The 16,836-nt window shown below is 28.0% G+C and overlaps 2 protein-coding genes across 3 annotated transcripts in view; both read right to left on the reverse strand.

Moving 5' to 3' along the window:
* Positions 1 to 4,251: 4,251 nt before the first annotated feature.
* Positions 4,252 to 8,566, reverse strand: LOC131601764 (uncharacterized). 2 transcript variants are annotated; one of them, XM_058873657.1, is made up of 5 exons: positions 8,057 to 8,566; positions 7,590 to 7,821; positions 6,325 to 6,439; positions 4,755 to 4,873; positions 4,252 to 4,636 (listed from the first exon to the last, which is right to left on the reverse strand). In XM_058873657.1, exons 2-5 carry the CDS (start codon positions 7,811 to 7,813, stop codon positions 4,585 to 4,587), a joined length of 510 nt encoding a protein of 169 aa, XP_058729640.1. In that variant the 5' UTR covers positions 7,814 to 7,821; positions 8,057 to 8,566; the 3' UTR covers positions 4,252 to 4,584. The 2 variants fall into 2 exon arrangements, with proteins under 2 accessions (XP_058729640.1, XP_058729639.1); XM_058873656.1 differs by having other exon boundaries at positions 7,590 to 7,825; positions 8,057 to 8,555.
* Positions 8,567 to 13,293: 4,727 nt separating this feature from the next.
* LOC131604848 (uncharacterized) overlaps positions 13,294 to 16,836 on the reverse strand; it is a 38,225-nt gene continuing 34,682 nt past the window's right edge. Inside the window, exon 6 of the mRNA XM_058877263.1 lies at positions 13,294 to 13,419. Within this exon, the coding sequence (XP_058733246.1) occupies positions 13,294 to 13,419 (126 nt within the window). The remainder of the gene's footprint in view (positions 13,420 to 16,836) is intronic.

Below are 16,836 nucleotides of genomic sequence, written 5' to 3' on the forward strand. Positions count from 1 at the left end.
GTTTCTAAACATCATTTACAGGTATGAAATCATCACAAACATCATCATACATCATCAAACATCAATAAGATACATTTATCAATCAACAATTCATGCAATCTCATCAATTTCCCTAAACCTAGCAATCTCAATCCCAATATACTCAATTGAATCGAATCATATCTTAATCCATTCTATCACCTATAATCACATAATAGAAATTAACTGGAATATTCCCCCCTTACCTTGATTAAAGATTCTTGAAACTCTTCTTCTTCCTTTCTCCTCTTTCACGTATCTTCTCTATCTCAGACCTTTTGCTCCTTTTTGCTTCTACATTTCTCTTTTTCACAATTACTCTATTTTATGAAAAATAGAATATAACTTTAGTAAAAGGCCTAACCATCACACCCCCTCTTTACTTACCACGTCAAGCCCAATTATATCCTTCACAATTTCTCAATAATCCACTTAATTAATTAATTCCAATAATTAACTTAAATCTCAATTAAATTAAAATTGGAAAAATATGGGGTGTTACACCATGCATGTCTTCCATCCGACTTCCTGGAGAAGGAAGTGGAAGAGCTCTGGTGGGACATCAATAATATTAGAAACATACGCATTAAATATCCCCATCATGATTGGCAACATTTCACATGGGAGTCTCGACAAGCGGCCCTATGTTTGGTAGCATTGATATCTTCATTACTAGCATATTTGGGTGTTTTGAACAATCTGATGGTAAGCTCACGACCATTGGTGGTGCAGTTCGTGTTTCCCAACATCTACTGATATGGATCGTACGATCGTATTCGTTGGAAGATATATGAGGAGTCCTCGGGTTATCATTTCCCCATTTGTAATTCATGAATCTTGAAAGCTCTTCTTCTGTGTTTGCAACTTTTTTCATCTTCGTCAATACCCTCTAATTAGTTTCACTCTGATACATTTGTGCCACCTCCTGCTGTGGAGCATACATTATGTGAGTCATCAAATTCATCTTATTCAAGGTAACACTTCAAAACCTTTATCTCCTTCTATATTTGTTTGTGTTGCTAGAATTTTTATAGAAGAGATTTATAGAAGGTTTGAAGGAGAAAATCACAACTGATGATGGAACGTTGAGTTGTGATATATACTATAAAGAAGATGTTATGGATTTTGGTCATTCGTGTCCTGCACTTGGCGAAATCCCTTGTCATAGATGACTTTTTACAAGGATGCAAGGCTTAAATTTATATTGACCTCATACTTCCACTTATGTTAGTTTCCTTTCATTTGTTGGCAGCCCATCTAAAATGGCTAACTCTTGTTCAAGAGACCAAAACACGACACGAGATAACTTAGTCATGTGGGTATATCAAGAGACATTGGATAATGTTTTCGCCTTCGCGCAACAAGGGTGGTCTGGATCATGCCTTCACCGAGGTGAGTCTTTCCTCGGACTAGTTTTAAATTATTTTCAAACATTGATTTTCCAAATGATTTTATTTTAGATCATTCTTTTTCAAACCCCCACATCACCCTCTTCTTGTGTTTGGAGTCACATGTCCAAAAATATTTTAGGGACACTGGAATTCGAGAATAGGTATATATGATTTTCCTTTAGGATTTTCTCCTTCTTCATTTCTAACTACCATTAGCCTGAAGATTCTTTTTTTATCGTGTCTTTGGAGGGTTTTTGGTCGAGAAAGACCTCTAGTGATTAATGCAATGTAATTATGCTATCCTTTTTTCGATCCCTCCTTGTTGACATTGATGTCTTTCTTTCCTTTAGCCTCGCTAATGGCCTATATGGTTTTCTGTACGGGCCCTATTCCCCTGCGGGGGGATTGCTTTTTCCTGGGTGATTTGTCTCGCTTATTATAATCATTTTGTCATGGTCTTTCTTCTAGTCATCGTCCTGGGTGTACCTGGTAAGTCGCTCCTTCTTAATCAACTCCTCAATCACATCTTTCATGTGTAAGCATTCATCAATATTGTATTTGTGAATTTTGAGTAAACGACTACCTGACTACCTGAGCGGATAGAAGTTCATAATATCGACTTCTTTAAGTCTATGTTTTCATATTCATGCCAAATTTTTACCTTGATGTATTAATGAGAATGTATGATAAGAACCTGGCTTGTGGCCCTCAGTCTCTATCATCCCAGCGACTATTGGAGTCTTTCTCCATTGTCCGAATGTGTCTAGGTTTCCCTTTCTCCTTCTAAGGCTATTATTTCTTCCTTATAATAAATATTAGGGTTAAGTCCTTTCCAACGTGTCATTTAATCTAGAGGCTCCCTTCAGTCCAAAATTTTCACATAACATGCACTTCGGCCTCAATTTCAGATTTTATTAAGATTCTTTATTATAGGGTGGAAGAGTATCTCTATTCTCTATTTCAATATGAAACTAATAAGATAGTCATTTCGCACAGATAAATTTATTTGATATTTAATAAAATATATTTAGACATATGTAAATTTAAAATAAGTGATTTAATTATAAATGAACAATGATCATATAAACTCAATTGTATTAAATAATCATATAAAAAAAGGATTTGTGAGATGGAGAAAAAAAGTAAAATTTTAATATTTAAAAATAAAAATTGTCTCTCAAATAAAGGTAATTGTTGATTAAAGTAAAATCGACATTGTACTGATAATGACCGTGGGATAAAACATTTATTTGATGCGATATAAAATGTTTTTAGATACAAATGAAAATTTTGAAAATTATTTACTTAATTATAAAATGAGCAATAATCATATAAATTTAATTGTATTAAATAATCATACAAAAAGAAAGAAAAAAAATCATGGGATATAAAGAAAAATTAGGAAAAATACTCTTTTTGGTCCTGTATGTTAATCTCGGACATCATTTTGATCCTTAACTTCAAAATTTTCCATATTAGTCCCTTAACTCTTCAAAAGGTATCATTTTAGTCCTTTTTGTCACATTAGTTACTGATTTAGCGACCAATTTTTGAGTTTTTCATCGCTAATATGACAAAAAGGAATAAAATGACATCTTTTGAAGAGTTAAGGGACAAACTTTTTAAAATAAAGAGACCAAAACGAAACCCGAGGTTAACATACGAGACCAAAAAACATATTTTGCCAAAACATTAATATTTAAAAATAAGAATTTTGCCTCTCAAATTAAGATTATGATTGATTAAAATAAAATAGATATTGTATTGATAGTTATCCATAAGATAAATAAATTTTTAATTTTATTAAAATTGAAAAATAGATTATGAATATTTTTAGTGATAATAAATAAATAGAAAAAAATTAAAATAAAGACTTAATACATGTTTTAGTACCTTAAAAATGAAATGTGATTTGTTTAAAGATTCATCTTCGAATTAGGTATAAAACTGAAATTTCATTAGAGGTCCTTAAAAGGTTAAAAGGGGATAAAGGGTGTAAAAAAGAAATTTTTTATATATATATATATATATATATATATATATATATATATATATATATATATATATATATATATATATATATATATATATATATATATATATATATATATATATATTTCCTTGTACAGCTTGTAATAAGTATAAGAATCACATCTCAATTCATTCTACTTTATTGCATCATATATATACCATAAACACAAGTATTCTTGAAGACTATCGTGTTACATAAACTGCTCTCTATGTTCACATACAAAATGACTGAATAATATTTTTCTTGAATGCAAATTTAACTAAAATAAATTTAATAATATTTTACAAAAAGTCATTTGGACTGAATAATATTTTTCTTGAATGCAAATTTAACTAAAATAAATTTAATAATAATATTTTACAAAAAGTCATTTGGAATCAAACATAAAAGATGCAGACAAAAATAATAAAGCATAATATAAATGGTATAGGTATCTTAAATTAACATTTTTAAGAACACGGGGATGGGCATGGCACACCATCACCATGTGCCTCCCCCTTCCTCCGCCAATGGTTTCATGTAGGGTCTTCAAATGATGGGTCCGGCCGATTTATGTTTGTCTCTTACCCAAGCTTACATTTATTTTTATCAAGACTCAGTAGTAAATATGATGATGTAAGGATTCAACTAAGAACAAATCAAAGTCTTAGTTTAATTGGCCAAAACCGATATTGCTAGGTCCTAGGTAGGACCGTTTAATAGTTATTACCACTTTATCTACAGACCCAAAAAAACTTGAAGAAATAAGCGCTTACATATGTTTTTTTTGTCTGTTTTACAAAACTACTCTAATTTGATAATAGATATCCATACTAAGCTTGAGGTTTAACTTTGGCAAAGAGAATCATATTATACAAAAAAAAATTCAGTACAATCCACAAAGGCCAAAATGAGTTTGCAGTGCATATGTAACAAAGTGACAAAATAATAATCAAGAACTCATTTGGTTTAAATTTTGGGCAATGAATTCCGATCAAAGTATTAACATTGTCACACCATCTATTGCAATAACATAAACATAAACAGCAAGCGACGCCTTCCCAAGAGTCTGTGACTGATAATGCAGTGACCACCATGCATGACAAGGCATTTTACAACACATTTGTTCATCATTGATAATGGTAAATAGTAACCATTCAGCTTTTACGCAATGCCTCTTACATACTGATCCAACGTTGTATTGAACAGCTCAGACCTATGAAAATCCAACAAACCATTGAAAAACCTATATTTCTTTCCAGACAAACAACTCACAAAACAAATAATATCTAATCCATAAATCCATTGCATAACAGAAGTGAATATTATGTTACCTGATAGGAGATCCGGGTGTATAGAGTGGATTCTTCACAACATATTCAACATACAAATTGTAGATATACTTTAAGGAATCCCGGAGATCACCAGTTCTAGGATGAGTTACCAAGATAATCTGCATGAAGCATGGAAGTGTTACAATACAATTATTATGACAAGGAACAATATATGATTATATCTTTGATTGTTTTTTCTGAAAGCACAATATGACAATTCATAGTTTTAATTAGTATGTAGCAGATTTTTTGCAGTAAAACCTACCTAACTCAGTTATCAACTACCATTGTGCTGGCAGCAGAGTGCTGACAGACCAACGCCAGACAAAAATCATAGCATCATAAAAGCATGCATATAAATCAGAAGCTCACAACTACATACTGAAGAATTGAGAAAACAAGAGAATATTATTCAGTCATCAGCTTACTTTCCTCACTTCAAGCCTTAGAATAGGCTTACTCATCTCATAATGTTATTTCTTTTCTACCTTTCTCTTGTCCTTTGAAGGCTTTCCTATATCCCCTCCACTAATTATTATACTTTCCCTCATTTTCTCTCCTACTCACCATTTCCCCATAAGCACCATATCTAACACAGATAGCAGCCCGGTAAACCAACCCTGTTGGAATTACTCTCCAGCCTCTATGTTCTTCTTCTTTGACACATCTGCCATTCTAATATATTTTTGTTTCTGTTATTGTTCTTATTTTTCCTCATATAAACGTTCCTCACAGGTCTATCATTTCCTATATTGAAATACAACTTGGGTCTAGAATTTTAGTTTTTTGGCCTGTATAATTAGGTTTATTGGAGTACCCTATATACAGTTAAGTATCCGCACAGCCTCTGAATTATTTCACGAGCTTATAAAAAAATAGAGTATTACTAGTTTCCCCTTTGTTCCACCTCAGAAGCAAGTAACATTTTGTTATCGGATGATTAAGAGTAGATTACTCAAATTCTACAACAACTATAGACTCACAAGCGTTGGATAACGTTATTTGAAATGAATAACTAAGTAATAGACAAAATTCTTATAATTGAGTTGATTTACGTACATTTGAATCATGAAACTAGCACACTTGATCATTAAGCTAATGTAGTATTTTCTAGACTCAATCTGTATAAAAATTGCCTGTTTTAATAGTGCAGTTCTAACCATTTATTCTCATAAAATTGATCTCATTTCCATGGCACAAAAAGTTAGTGATGATTTTCAAACGACATCAATGTCAGCTTCATTTCTTACCATTCAAATTCTCACCAAGTGTAAATTATGCTTATATTTTCCTTCCAATTCAACTTCGTCATTTATTTATCTTTCTTATAATTTCCTTCCAATTTCATTTCACTTCCATCTAGTACTATCAAGTATATACTTTGTTAAACATATTCAATAATTGGTAGTGAGGTTAACAAATCTAACATATTTCTGACAGAAAATGTAGTTAGCATATATAAGCGGCATGCAAAGAATAAATTCCAGAATAGGCATCAGGCAGCAACTGCATCCACAAGAATCTAATCAGGGTATGTTTATAAGGAAACACATATGTAGCTGCATCATACCTTTATTCCAGAAGGAGTTTCCATGAAACTAAGTTTGTATGTATTAGTGCGAAAACTGTGAAATGAACAACCTTGACCAGGTAACTGAGGCACACCAAGGTTCCCTTTCTCGGCACTGCACCATAAGTTGGAGAAAAAGGAATTAGACCTACCAGTTCATTCTATAACATATAGAACATCAACAATAATATTCATATAATTCCTTATATCTATCATAAAATCCATGAATTGTTGATCATTGTTGCAACACGAAACAAGCAAAGATGAGCAAATATTAAATATGCAAAGCATAAAATGTCCATGTGATGAGAATGAATAGAAGAATAAGGGATATGTGAAAACTAGAAGAATCGGGATAAAGAATGACATAAGCTTCAAAATAAACAAATATCCTATTAAATTCCTGGAGATCAAATTAACCGAAAGTATTATTTGTAGACATGTTGCTTTTTTATTATGAGAGAAGTCAAGAAACATTATACAACATCAACTTGTACATGTTAGCAAGGCATGGGGTAGCGGTAGATAAACATGTCTATTTTGCCATTTACATTCTCAATCTTAATCTAAATATCAAACCACAGTTCTGTCACCAACAGCTATTCATTTTTACCAATTATAAATTTATAATCACTCTCCATGCATTGCATAAGAAAATAGTGAATTCTGTAAAAGCTATCCTTGAGAGTCTAATATGTAAAGATTGTAAGACTGATAAGTGATAACTTGGAAGCCAATTTAGCAAATTTCACAACACCTCATCATAAATTTGCATTAGTATTCTTCCTTACACTAACGAATAGCATGCTTTGTTTATAGTTGACATTCGTTTGTGTTCAAACATGTGTTTGTCACAAAGAAACTCTATCATCACTTTTGTTCCAAAGGTACATTTCAGACTTTCAATGGAAAAAACTCAGAATTGACAATCGCTTTGTTCCAAAGGTACATTTCAGACTTTCAATGGAAAAAACTCAGAATTGTCAATCGCGTAAAATAGTCGTTACTTGTTAGTTCAAATTCCAATACGCTACAATGCTGTAGTGCTTCTAAGCAGCTATTAAACAACATTTTGTACTAAATTGATTATCACGGGACATTAACTATTATAGCCACTATTTGACGACGCCGCAAAACTATTAACCAAATCTACACTAAAACTATAGCAGAATAAGTATTCTTCACATTACTTTTAACGCAATACATGTACATGTGGAAATCCACATATAATCATCAAAATCGAAGAGTTAAACACACATAAATACCTAGTGGGATCCATCTTGGCAGTTAAAGACTTGAGTGAGAAGAGCAGACCAAACATCAACTTATGATCTTGTTGAGCATCCAGCGTATGCAAGGGGCGATTCCACTCTCTATAAAGCAAACATATACCATTTCTATTGAAAACATACAGCATATGGCCATTGTTTCCTGAAGCAGTTGGCGCAGGCGGCGACGGACTAATCTCAGAACCACCAAAGAATTGCATTCTTGATACTTACTGACAATAAACCAAAAATCAGAGGCATATATATATGTTAATCATATTAAGCACAGAAATTCTTCAAATTCATCCAATACATAATAAGGTTTACTAAGGATTGGAAAGTTTCGGATAGTAAAAATATATGTTGTTAATACTTAATTGCGCTAAGTAATAAGAGAATCGCGGTTGCGGAGTTGAGATCTGCTTGCCGCGAATCGCATTAGAATTGGATCCGAAAATAAATACCTGGAGAAGTTTATCACTGCTTCTGGCGGCCGCCGACGAACAGCGGCAGCGTTTTCCGGGGAAGTGAGTTGAGATCGGGACGATTCCAAATTTTGTTTCTGATAGTGATAATACAGCAAGGGGAAATTGCTGCATTTTATTTTTATCAAGATGCTGAGTTTTTTTTTTAACTTGTTTTATTGTAATTGTTAAAACCAAGGTAATCAGAACCGGACCGGACCGGGCCTACATCCGGTTCTACAATGGCAGATAACCGTTTGAACATAAAACCGAAAAATAAACCGTTAAACCAGTCTAAAACCGGACTAAACCGGCGGCTCACGTGGTTACTGCGGTTAGACCGTATTTGGGTGTTTCAAATAAACATTGATTGTTTTGCGTCTCATAAGAAGGAGAAGGAGAAAAGTTATGTTCTTCTTTATTGATGTAAAAGCTTTTTTTGCATTCTTTTTAATATAAATGCATGTAGAATAGAATATTAGAAGGAAGTCTGGGGTTAAAAATTGTTTGCAGAAGAAAACTACTAATGGATGAAAGGCAGATGTTTTAGTTGCGGCGGCTGTTAGCTATCAGATTTATGTGTCTTGTATTTAAATCTAGGGTTCTTTTTTTGGTTAGTGAATGTGCTCCATGGACTTGCAACGAAAATGGGCTTATAAATGATAGTCCAAACTTGTAAAAAGAAACTAATACTAGTAAGTGATACATAAATAATTAGAGTTTTATTTTATTTTTTTAAAATAAAAATTCGAGTAATGCAAAATTAATTCTCTTTACAATTTAAGATAAAATAAATCAATGTAAAATTAATATTATTTTGATTAATGCAAAATTAAATCTTAAAAATTTATTATTATGAAATATAAAAAATTAATTTATAATTAACAAAATATAATATATGATATATTATATTAAAATAGTAAAAATTACTATATTCTATTAATACCGGTCTGATCCCGGTTAGACCCCGGTCAAACCTTTAAACCTTAAACCCTTGTCTATACCGGTTCAATTACCGGTCCGGTTTTAATTACCTTGGTTAAAACTAGTACTTAGACCCGTGCGAGGCACGGGTTAAATATTTTCTAAGTAAAAATAATATTTTAATAACTCTTATAATTTAAATTTTTTATTTAAATTAAGATTACTATTGCATAAATAAAATGTCATTGTTATTAATAGTATACATAAAAAAATTAAATTAACTAATTTTTTTTTGCAAATTATAAAACAATTTTGACATTTCTTCAAAAATTTATTACTTCTAATATTCAATATATTTTTAAATATTTGGTTATAAAATCATTTATAGGAAAATGTGAATAAAAATTATTGTTTTTAATTGTGTTATAAAAAATGAAAACGCGTCATTTGGCCAAAATTTATTTTCTATAGTTGATCAACATTATTAAAAATATTAATAATAATATTAAAAATATTAATTTGAAAAATAAAATAAATATTGAAATTGATAATGAAATATTTAAATATCCAAATATAATTGCACGATGTCAATTCATTACTTAATTTAGAGTTCAATGTAGAATATATATAAATATAATTGTGATGTAATTAAGACTATTTAAATCTCATAATTTTATATCAATTATTTTGAATCAGAAGAAAAAAAATATCCTTATAATTACCATATTTAAAATTGCAAATATTTTAAAACTATACATTTATTATTGGTTTATTTTATTTTAGATGAATTCTTATCTACCCAACTCAAAAAGTTGGGTAAGGTTAAAGTTCTCCCCATTAAAAAACAAATTTAATATACTGTTCGGCTTTATTCACGTATACTGCTTTTTTTATGCTTCAGGTTAAAAAATAAATTAATAAATTAATTATTGCAATAAATAAGTGTAACGTATTAAATTCTAAATAGAAACTTTCTTTAAAATCGGAAGATATCAGACATAAATGTTCATAATTCTACTTAAATAAAAAAAACACCGATTTTTTTAAAATTTGAAACATATATAAATAGTGTCTTATAATACTATAATTTTACCATAATTTTAAATTTTAATATTAGTCTTAGTAGGAATAGAAGTATAAATATTAAATTATAAATTTAAATTAAAAATAACTAAATAAGATATAAAATATTAATTCAACGATTTGATTATAACTAGTATATCTACCCGTGCGAGGCACGGGATAAAAATTCTTATGTTAAAAAAACATTTTATAATTTACAAATAAAGTTATATTAATATTATAATCTGTCTTTGTTATTAGTTGCACATAATTTTTTTATCAATGATAAACTATATTTTATTTATAAAAATATCTTTATTACTTAAAAAGATAAATATTTATTATCAATAATAAACTATATTTTGTTTATAAAATATTTTTTAAGAATAGAATTTGTTAATTTTTTTTTAAGTTACCAAAAAAATCATTTAGTCTTTAAATATATAATATCAAATATGAAATTAAAATAAAAATATTTTTTAAAGTTGCTCGATATGAAATAAATAAATAAATAAGATTTTATTTTAATGATGACTTTCATTTTTGAGAAACAAATCAATTTTAATTTAGAAAACTTATATATTTATAGATTTTTGTGAATAAAATGATAAATATTAGAATCGAATCAAAGAAATTATAGAAATTAAAAATTTAAATATTTATAGTATGTTATGATTTGAAGAGATTTAGTTTTTGAAAAACAACTTAGTTTTATTATTCCATGTTTGAAATAATTTATAAGATTTAAAATCTCAAACAAAAAGGTTTTAAGTAATTTAAAATTTGTTTGTCAAAATAATAATTTTATTTAAAAAAAATTTTTAGAACCCTAGATTAGTTGAAGTTATTATCTATTATAGAAGTGGATTGATATAATTTTAAACGATTTTAAGTTTTTCTATCATCAATGTGTTTATGTTAGAATTTAATAAATCAATTATGAATATTTGTGGTAAAACGAAAAGCATTAATTTTTTTAAAGCAAAAGTTCTAGAAATTTCCCTATTTAGTTTGAAAAGGTTAATATTTTTTATTTGGCGCTCATACTATTATAATAATTCAATATGTAATTAAATTATTAATTTCCTACATATAATTTGTTATTTTATTTTTAATTATTATTCTCCAGATATGATATTTTAAGGTGAGTATTTTAATAATATTTAATTATGAGCAAACAAAATAAATAAGAGATCAATTTAATTTCATAGTGTCTTTAGTTAAATAAAATTTTATATATGATCTATTATATTCTAATCAATTGATTATTTTATTATATATTGATTATTAGGTGATTTATTTATTATAAGTTCATAATATGTTATTTTTATAAATGAAATCAATTCTATTCAAGTAGCTCATCTCTATAATTCTCCATTTATTTTAATTTCTTATTTATTTCTAATTTAAACTATCACCAGATTATTTTGATATATAAAAAAATACAATATATAGCATGATATATTATATATTTGCATATAATTTTAGAGTTTAATACAACATTAATTATTATTTTAGAAAATACGGAATCTTAATAATTTTCTCCATTTATTTTTAATATTATGTCAAAAAATATTAATAATATTTTTGTTGGAAACATGAATCTTAATAATTGTGTGAGAGATTAATGCAATTAGCTAGAATATAAATAGGGAATGATATTAAAATCTTAATAATTATATGAGAGATTAATGCAATTAGCTAAATTATAAATAATAGAGAATGATATTAAAAGAAAAATATCATAAAATATAATATAAATTATAATAGTGTAATAATGATTTTATGGTATAAAAGACACAAAATAATAATAAAAAAAATTGAAAGTCAATATTATTGATTATATTTAAATAAATCATAATATTTTAATTAACAGTTAATATATAATAATTTTTTAAAAAGAATATCAAATAAACCAATATAACATAGAGTAGATGCTAAAATAAAATATAGTAGATTGTAAACATAAAAACTAAATAATTAAAAACTAAAAAAATCATTAATATATAAATAAAAATAGGCACTAAAACTATTAATATATAATTATTAATATATAAATAAAAATAGGGAATGATATTAAAATCTTAATAATTATGTGAGAGATTAATGCAATTAGCTAGATTATAAATAGAGAATGATATTAAAAGAAAAATATCATAAAATATAATATAAATTATAATATTATAATAAATGCTTTTATGGTATAAAAGACACAAAATAATAATAACAAAAATTTGAAAGTCAATATTATTGATTATATTTAAATAAATTATCACATTTAAATTAACAGTTAATATATTATAATTTTTTAAAAAGAATACCAAATAAAACAATATAACATAGAGTAGATGCTAAAATAAAATATAGTAGATTGTAAACATAAAGACTAAATAATTAAAAAATAATAAAAATTATTAATATATAAATAAAAATAGGCACTAAAAATATGTTTTTTTTAATATTTTATATATAATTAATACTGTAATAAATATAACATTTCCCGTTATTTATTATTACTATCCTAATTATTTTCTTATAGAAATATAATTTATTGGTTACCTAGAAAAATTCTACCAAAAACCAACCTTCATTTTCAAAATTTATTCCAATCCTATCTTTCTGCCTCCTAGTTGATTGGTCTGGGTTATATTTCAAACTCTTTATTTACTTCATAATAAAGTTTAAATATATTGTCCAACTTTCAAAATATCTTGGCATTTATTATGGATTGTCCAAATATCAAAACATTCTATCCAAAGCTGTCAAATACAGTTGGTTGACCCTAATCACAAAGAATATGGGATGTAGCAGAATTCGTATAAGCACCAAAAGTTGCAACTTATTCTTTTAACATAAGTTGAATCCTTTTACAATGGTTGATATGCAATTGCTGAAAATATTACCACTAAAACTTAAGGCTATTGGAAATGAATTCAAAGAAAAAGCATTGACAGAAAAATTATATGAAAATAAGAAACAAATTATATGAAAATGGTTAGAATGTTTAAAACTAATATAGAAAGTTTTGACTAATCAAATATATATAATTTGGCAAACAGCTTTAGATTACTGGTTTTCCTATTCCGCTCTTCTAACCATCTTGCATAGTAGGTAAATTTATATATTTATGAGAATTAAGAATTACAATAAAAAATATAGATGATATTGATTTGTACATAAAGAACATAAAATTACATCAACAACATTATAATACTTATAATGTCCTCAAAAAAGCTTTCATAATAGTTGCATCAGAACATGGAATATGAAATATACCAACCCAACACACTTTGTAAACTTGCAACATGAGACCCAACACACTGTGTATGCTCGTCCGCATCCACCGGCTCAAAAATTATAGGTAAAGCAACTGGAACCTACAAATTATTATCGAGAAATTAAATAAAACCATTATAAGTTTGACGCATAAGCTATGATGAAAATTTAAACATGAAAAGAAGACACTCACAAAGAATTCATTTTGTTCCTTTATTATACCTCTCGATATTTTAAAATGAAGTTGAACTTTGAGATGGGGGCAATCACAATCACAGCCAACCTTAATTAGAAATAAATGAAGTTTTTATATTTATATATAAGATAAGTAATTGAAAAATAAAATAATAATATTTTTAAATTATAATATATAATATGTATATAATAGATTTCTTTTCATGTTTATAATTTATATTTTAATTATATTAAAAATTAAAACACCAATTCCAATTCCATTTTTTATAAAAAATTACTAAAATAATAAAACACTAATAATATAAAAAGAGAAAAGGGATGGTGCTCTGTCAACTAATGACGACCATGTAAAGCGCCAAGTCACACTGTAAAGTTTAAAATACTTTTATGATTTGACACTTTAAACCATTCTAATTGAATGTATGTATAATCTTTTTTTACACTGACAGTGTACCACTATTAAACTCATATAAAAAAATGAAACAGACGTCAATTTAAAAAAAATCTAATTACATTCTTCTATTTTTTAAATAATAATTAAAAAATAAAAAAGAAGAGAAGAATAAGAATGGAGTGGGTCAGCTCTTTTTTAGTGAAAATATTTTAACCTTTCAAACTACTATTAATAATAAAACATGCGGCAGCATTTATTAAATAAAATAAATAAATAATAACAAAAATAATTAGAATCAAACCTCTTTCTTCTCCTCTCTCTTTTCTCTCTCAATGTGACCGTAAAAAACAAATTTTCATAAAAAAATTCCCAAATTCATATTCAATTAAATCACCAAGAGCTCAACCCAAATCAAAAACAATAAATCAACCACAAGAACAACCCATATTCAGATCCATAAATCAAAAAAATACAAACGAAATAAAAAGAAAAAAGAGAATATTGTGAAATAAAGGAGGAGAATATCGATCATAGTTACGAAGACAGTGGTTGAAGGGGTGGCGTTTCTCGTCGTCGGCGAAGAGTTTAAGTGTGGTTGGAGTTTGCGGTCACAGTGATGATGTTGAATTTGATCGGTTGGCAGCAACAACAATCTGTTTTATGCCGTTGTTACTTTCTTCTTCGATGACGGCGGCAGAAGAAAACTCAATGGTTCCCGGTCGTGAATTCTGAGTTATATCTTTTTCGTGCTGTTTCTCTTCTTCTCTTTCAACTCTGATTTCTTACTTTGGATCTGAGTTGTTATGATTTGAAATTGCTATGGTTGTTATTATATTAAGAAAAAGAAGGTGAAATAGATGAAAGAGTTGAGATGTGATGTGTGATGATTGTGTTTTGTGGGTATAAATCAGTTCATATTAGAAAAGGGAAGGAGCAGAGTTCTGAAAGTGTGGAATCTGTTTTGGAGAGGGGAGATTCAGTTTTGTTGAGAGGGGTGGTAGATTTATGGAAATGAGAGAGAGGAAGTTATGCATGTATTAAGAAACAAAATTGATATTGAATTTGGATTTTTGCAAGGCACAAGGGAATTTGGTTGTTTCCAAGGCACAAAATCGATTTCCCAAGTGATTCCACATTGCCCAACATGAAATAGAAAGTTAAAGAATCTACCAATAATAATAATTGATTCTTTATACATACATAGTAAACATAAATAAATAAATAAATACATAATAAAATACTAATTAATATTATAATTATAAGTATTGTTAATTATAGAAACATTCCTACAAATAGCAATTATATAAATAGCATGGGCTCTAAAAATTTGACACTTGGCAAACTTGCCAAAGAACTCATCTTGCTTTTTTCTATTGTATGATATTTCCAAGCACTATAGAAAAACACATAACTCATAAGCTAGCTGCATAGCAAAATATGAGGCAAAATGATACCATATTAGTGTTATAGGGAATTGAGGCAAAATGACACTATTGGTGGATAAAATTGTCCTCTAGTGTTAAATGCATGATATGGAATACCTAAAATTGCAATCAAACTAACACCAGCTAATGTCTTCAGCCTCATGACGTTCCTTTACAACAAAAACACAACAATCATTATATTTAATCAACTTTTGAAAACATTATTAATCAAAAATTAAAAAAATGCAATCAATACGTTCTTCACATTTATTCTTGCTTCTCCCAAGTTAATTATTCTGTTTAATAATTAACACTAATAAATAGAGTAGAACTGTCAAGTATGAAGCAAACAAAGTCAGTTTTGGCCAAAATTAAGAACTATCGAGAAAATAAGAAAACAGAGAAAGCCATTTACTTCACAATTAAATCTGATCTAAGCATAGACATGTAACATGCTATCACACACAACAATATAAACAACCAGATAAATAATCATAAAAAGCGAATATGTATGCTAATTACTCATGACATGAATAACATAACTCCACCAACAATGAATCAAATGCCTAAACACATTTAAAATTTACAATAGGCAGATATGGATAAAATAGTTCAAATATGCAACCTGAAAAATGTTTTCAAAGAGACATTAAAGATCATGTAAGCTATATTCACTTAACAATTGACCTTTAATTTCTATGTTTTAATACTGCAGCTATTTTTGAAATAATTGATTGCTTTCTAGAACATCATGCCGATGTGGTTGCTTCACTGGTACTACTTGCTTCCCTAAACTACTAATGGATAAAGAAAAAAAGGAAAATGTTATTATGACTACAAAAAACTTATCTTTAGATATGATTTTGTTTTAATATATAAGTGTCATTCCTTTTCTAGTCTACTTCCACTTGTATATACAACTTATAATGAATCAATTTCTCTACATGACTTTTTAACTAAGAGAACATAGTTATGATTATGAAGCAAAATTGGACTGGTTGTAGTACATCCTGTTGAATAGTGTTGCTGCAGCATCTCATGTTTTATCACCAAGAATAAAATTGTACATACTCTAAATTCTTTTGCAACAAACAAACAAAATCTTCAAAAGAACAATCATAATCAAATTAGTGATATATTTATCTTCATTCGGAGAAAATTAACAATCACATGCTAATAATTTTTCTATGATGCTTCCACTATTGAAAGTTTGTTGAGAGTTCACTCAAAAATTTAGTGAAAATTCATGGCGGAATTTTATCAATCACATAGTAGGCATTTATGCAACTATATTAAAGAAACAAACCACTAAAATAGGAATGGAAAAATATAACTTATTATTGAAGATGATGAAGAAACCCTAAAATATATCATCAATATAACAAATCTCCAACCTATTTTTTCTTATTTTCACATGAGTTCAATCAAGGAAGATTAGCATCACATATCAATGGCAGCAGCAAAACATTATCAGAGAATTGGCAGATGACTAACTGTTTGACCAA

The sequence above is a fragment of the Vicia villosa genome, linkage group LG5 (genome assembly GCF_029867415.1).
Source record: "Vicia villosa cultivar HV-30 ecotype Madison, WI linkage group LG5, Vvil1.0, whole genome shotgun sequence".
NCBI lineage: Eukaryota > Viridiplantae > Streptophyta > Magnoliopsida > Fabales > Fabaceae > Vicia > Vicia villosa.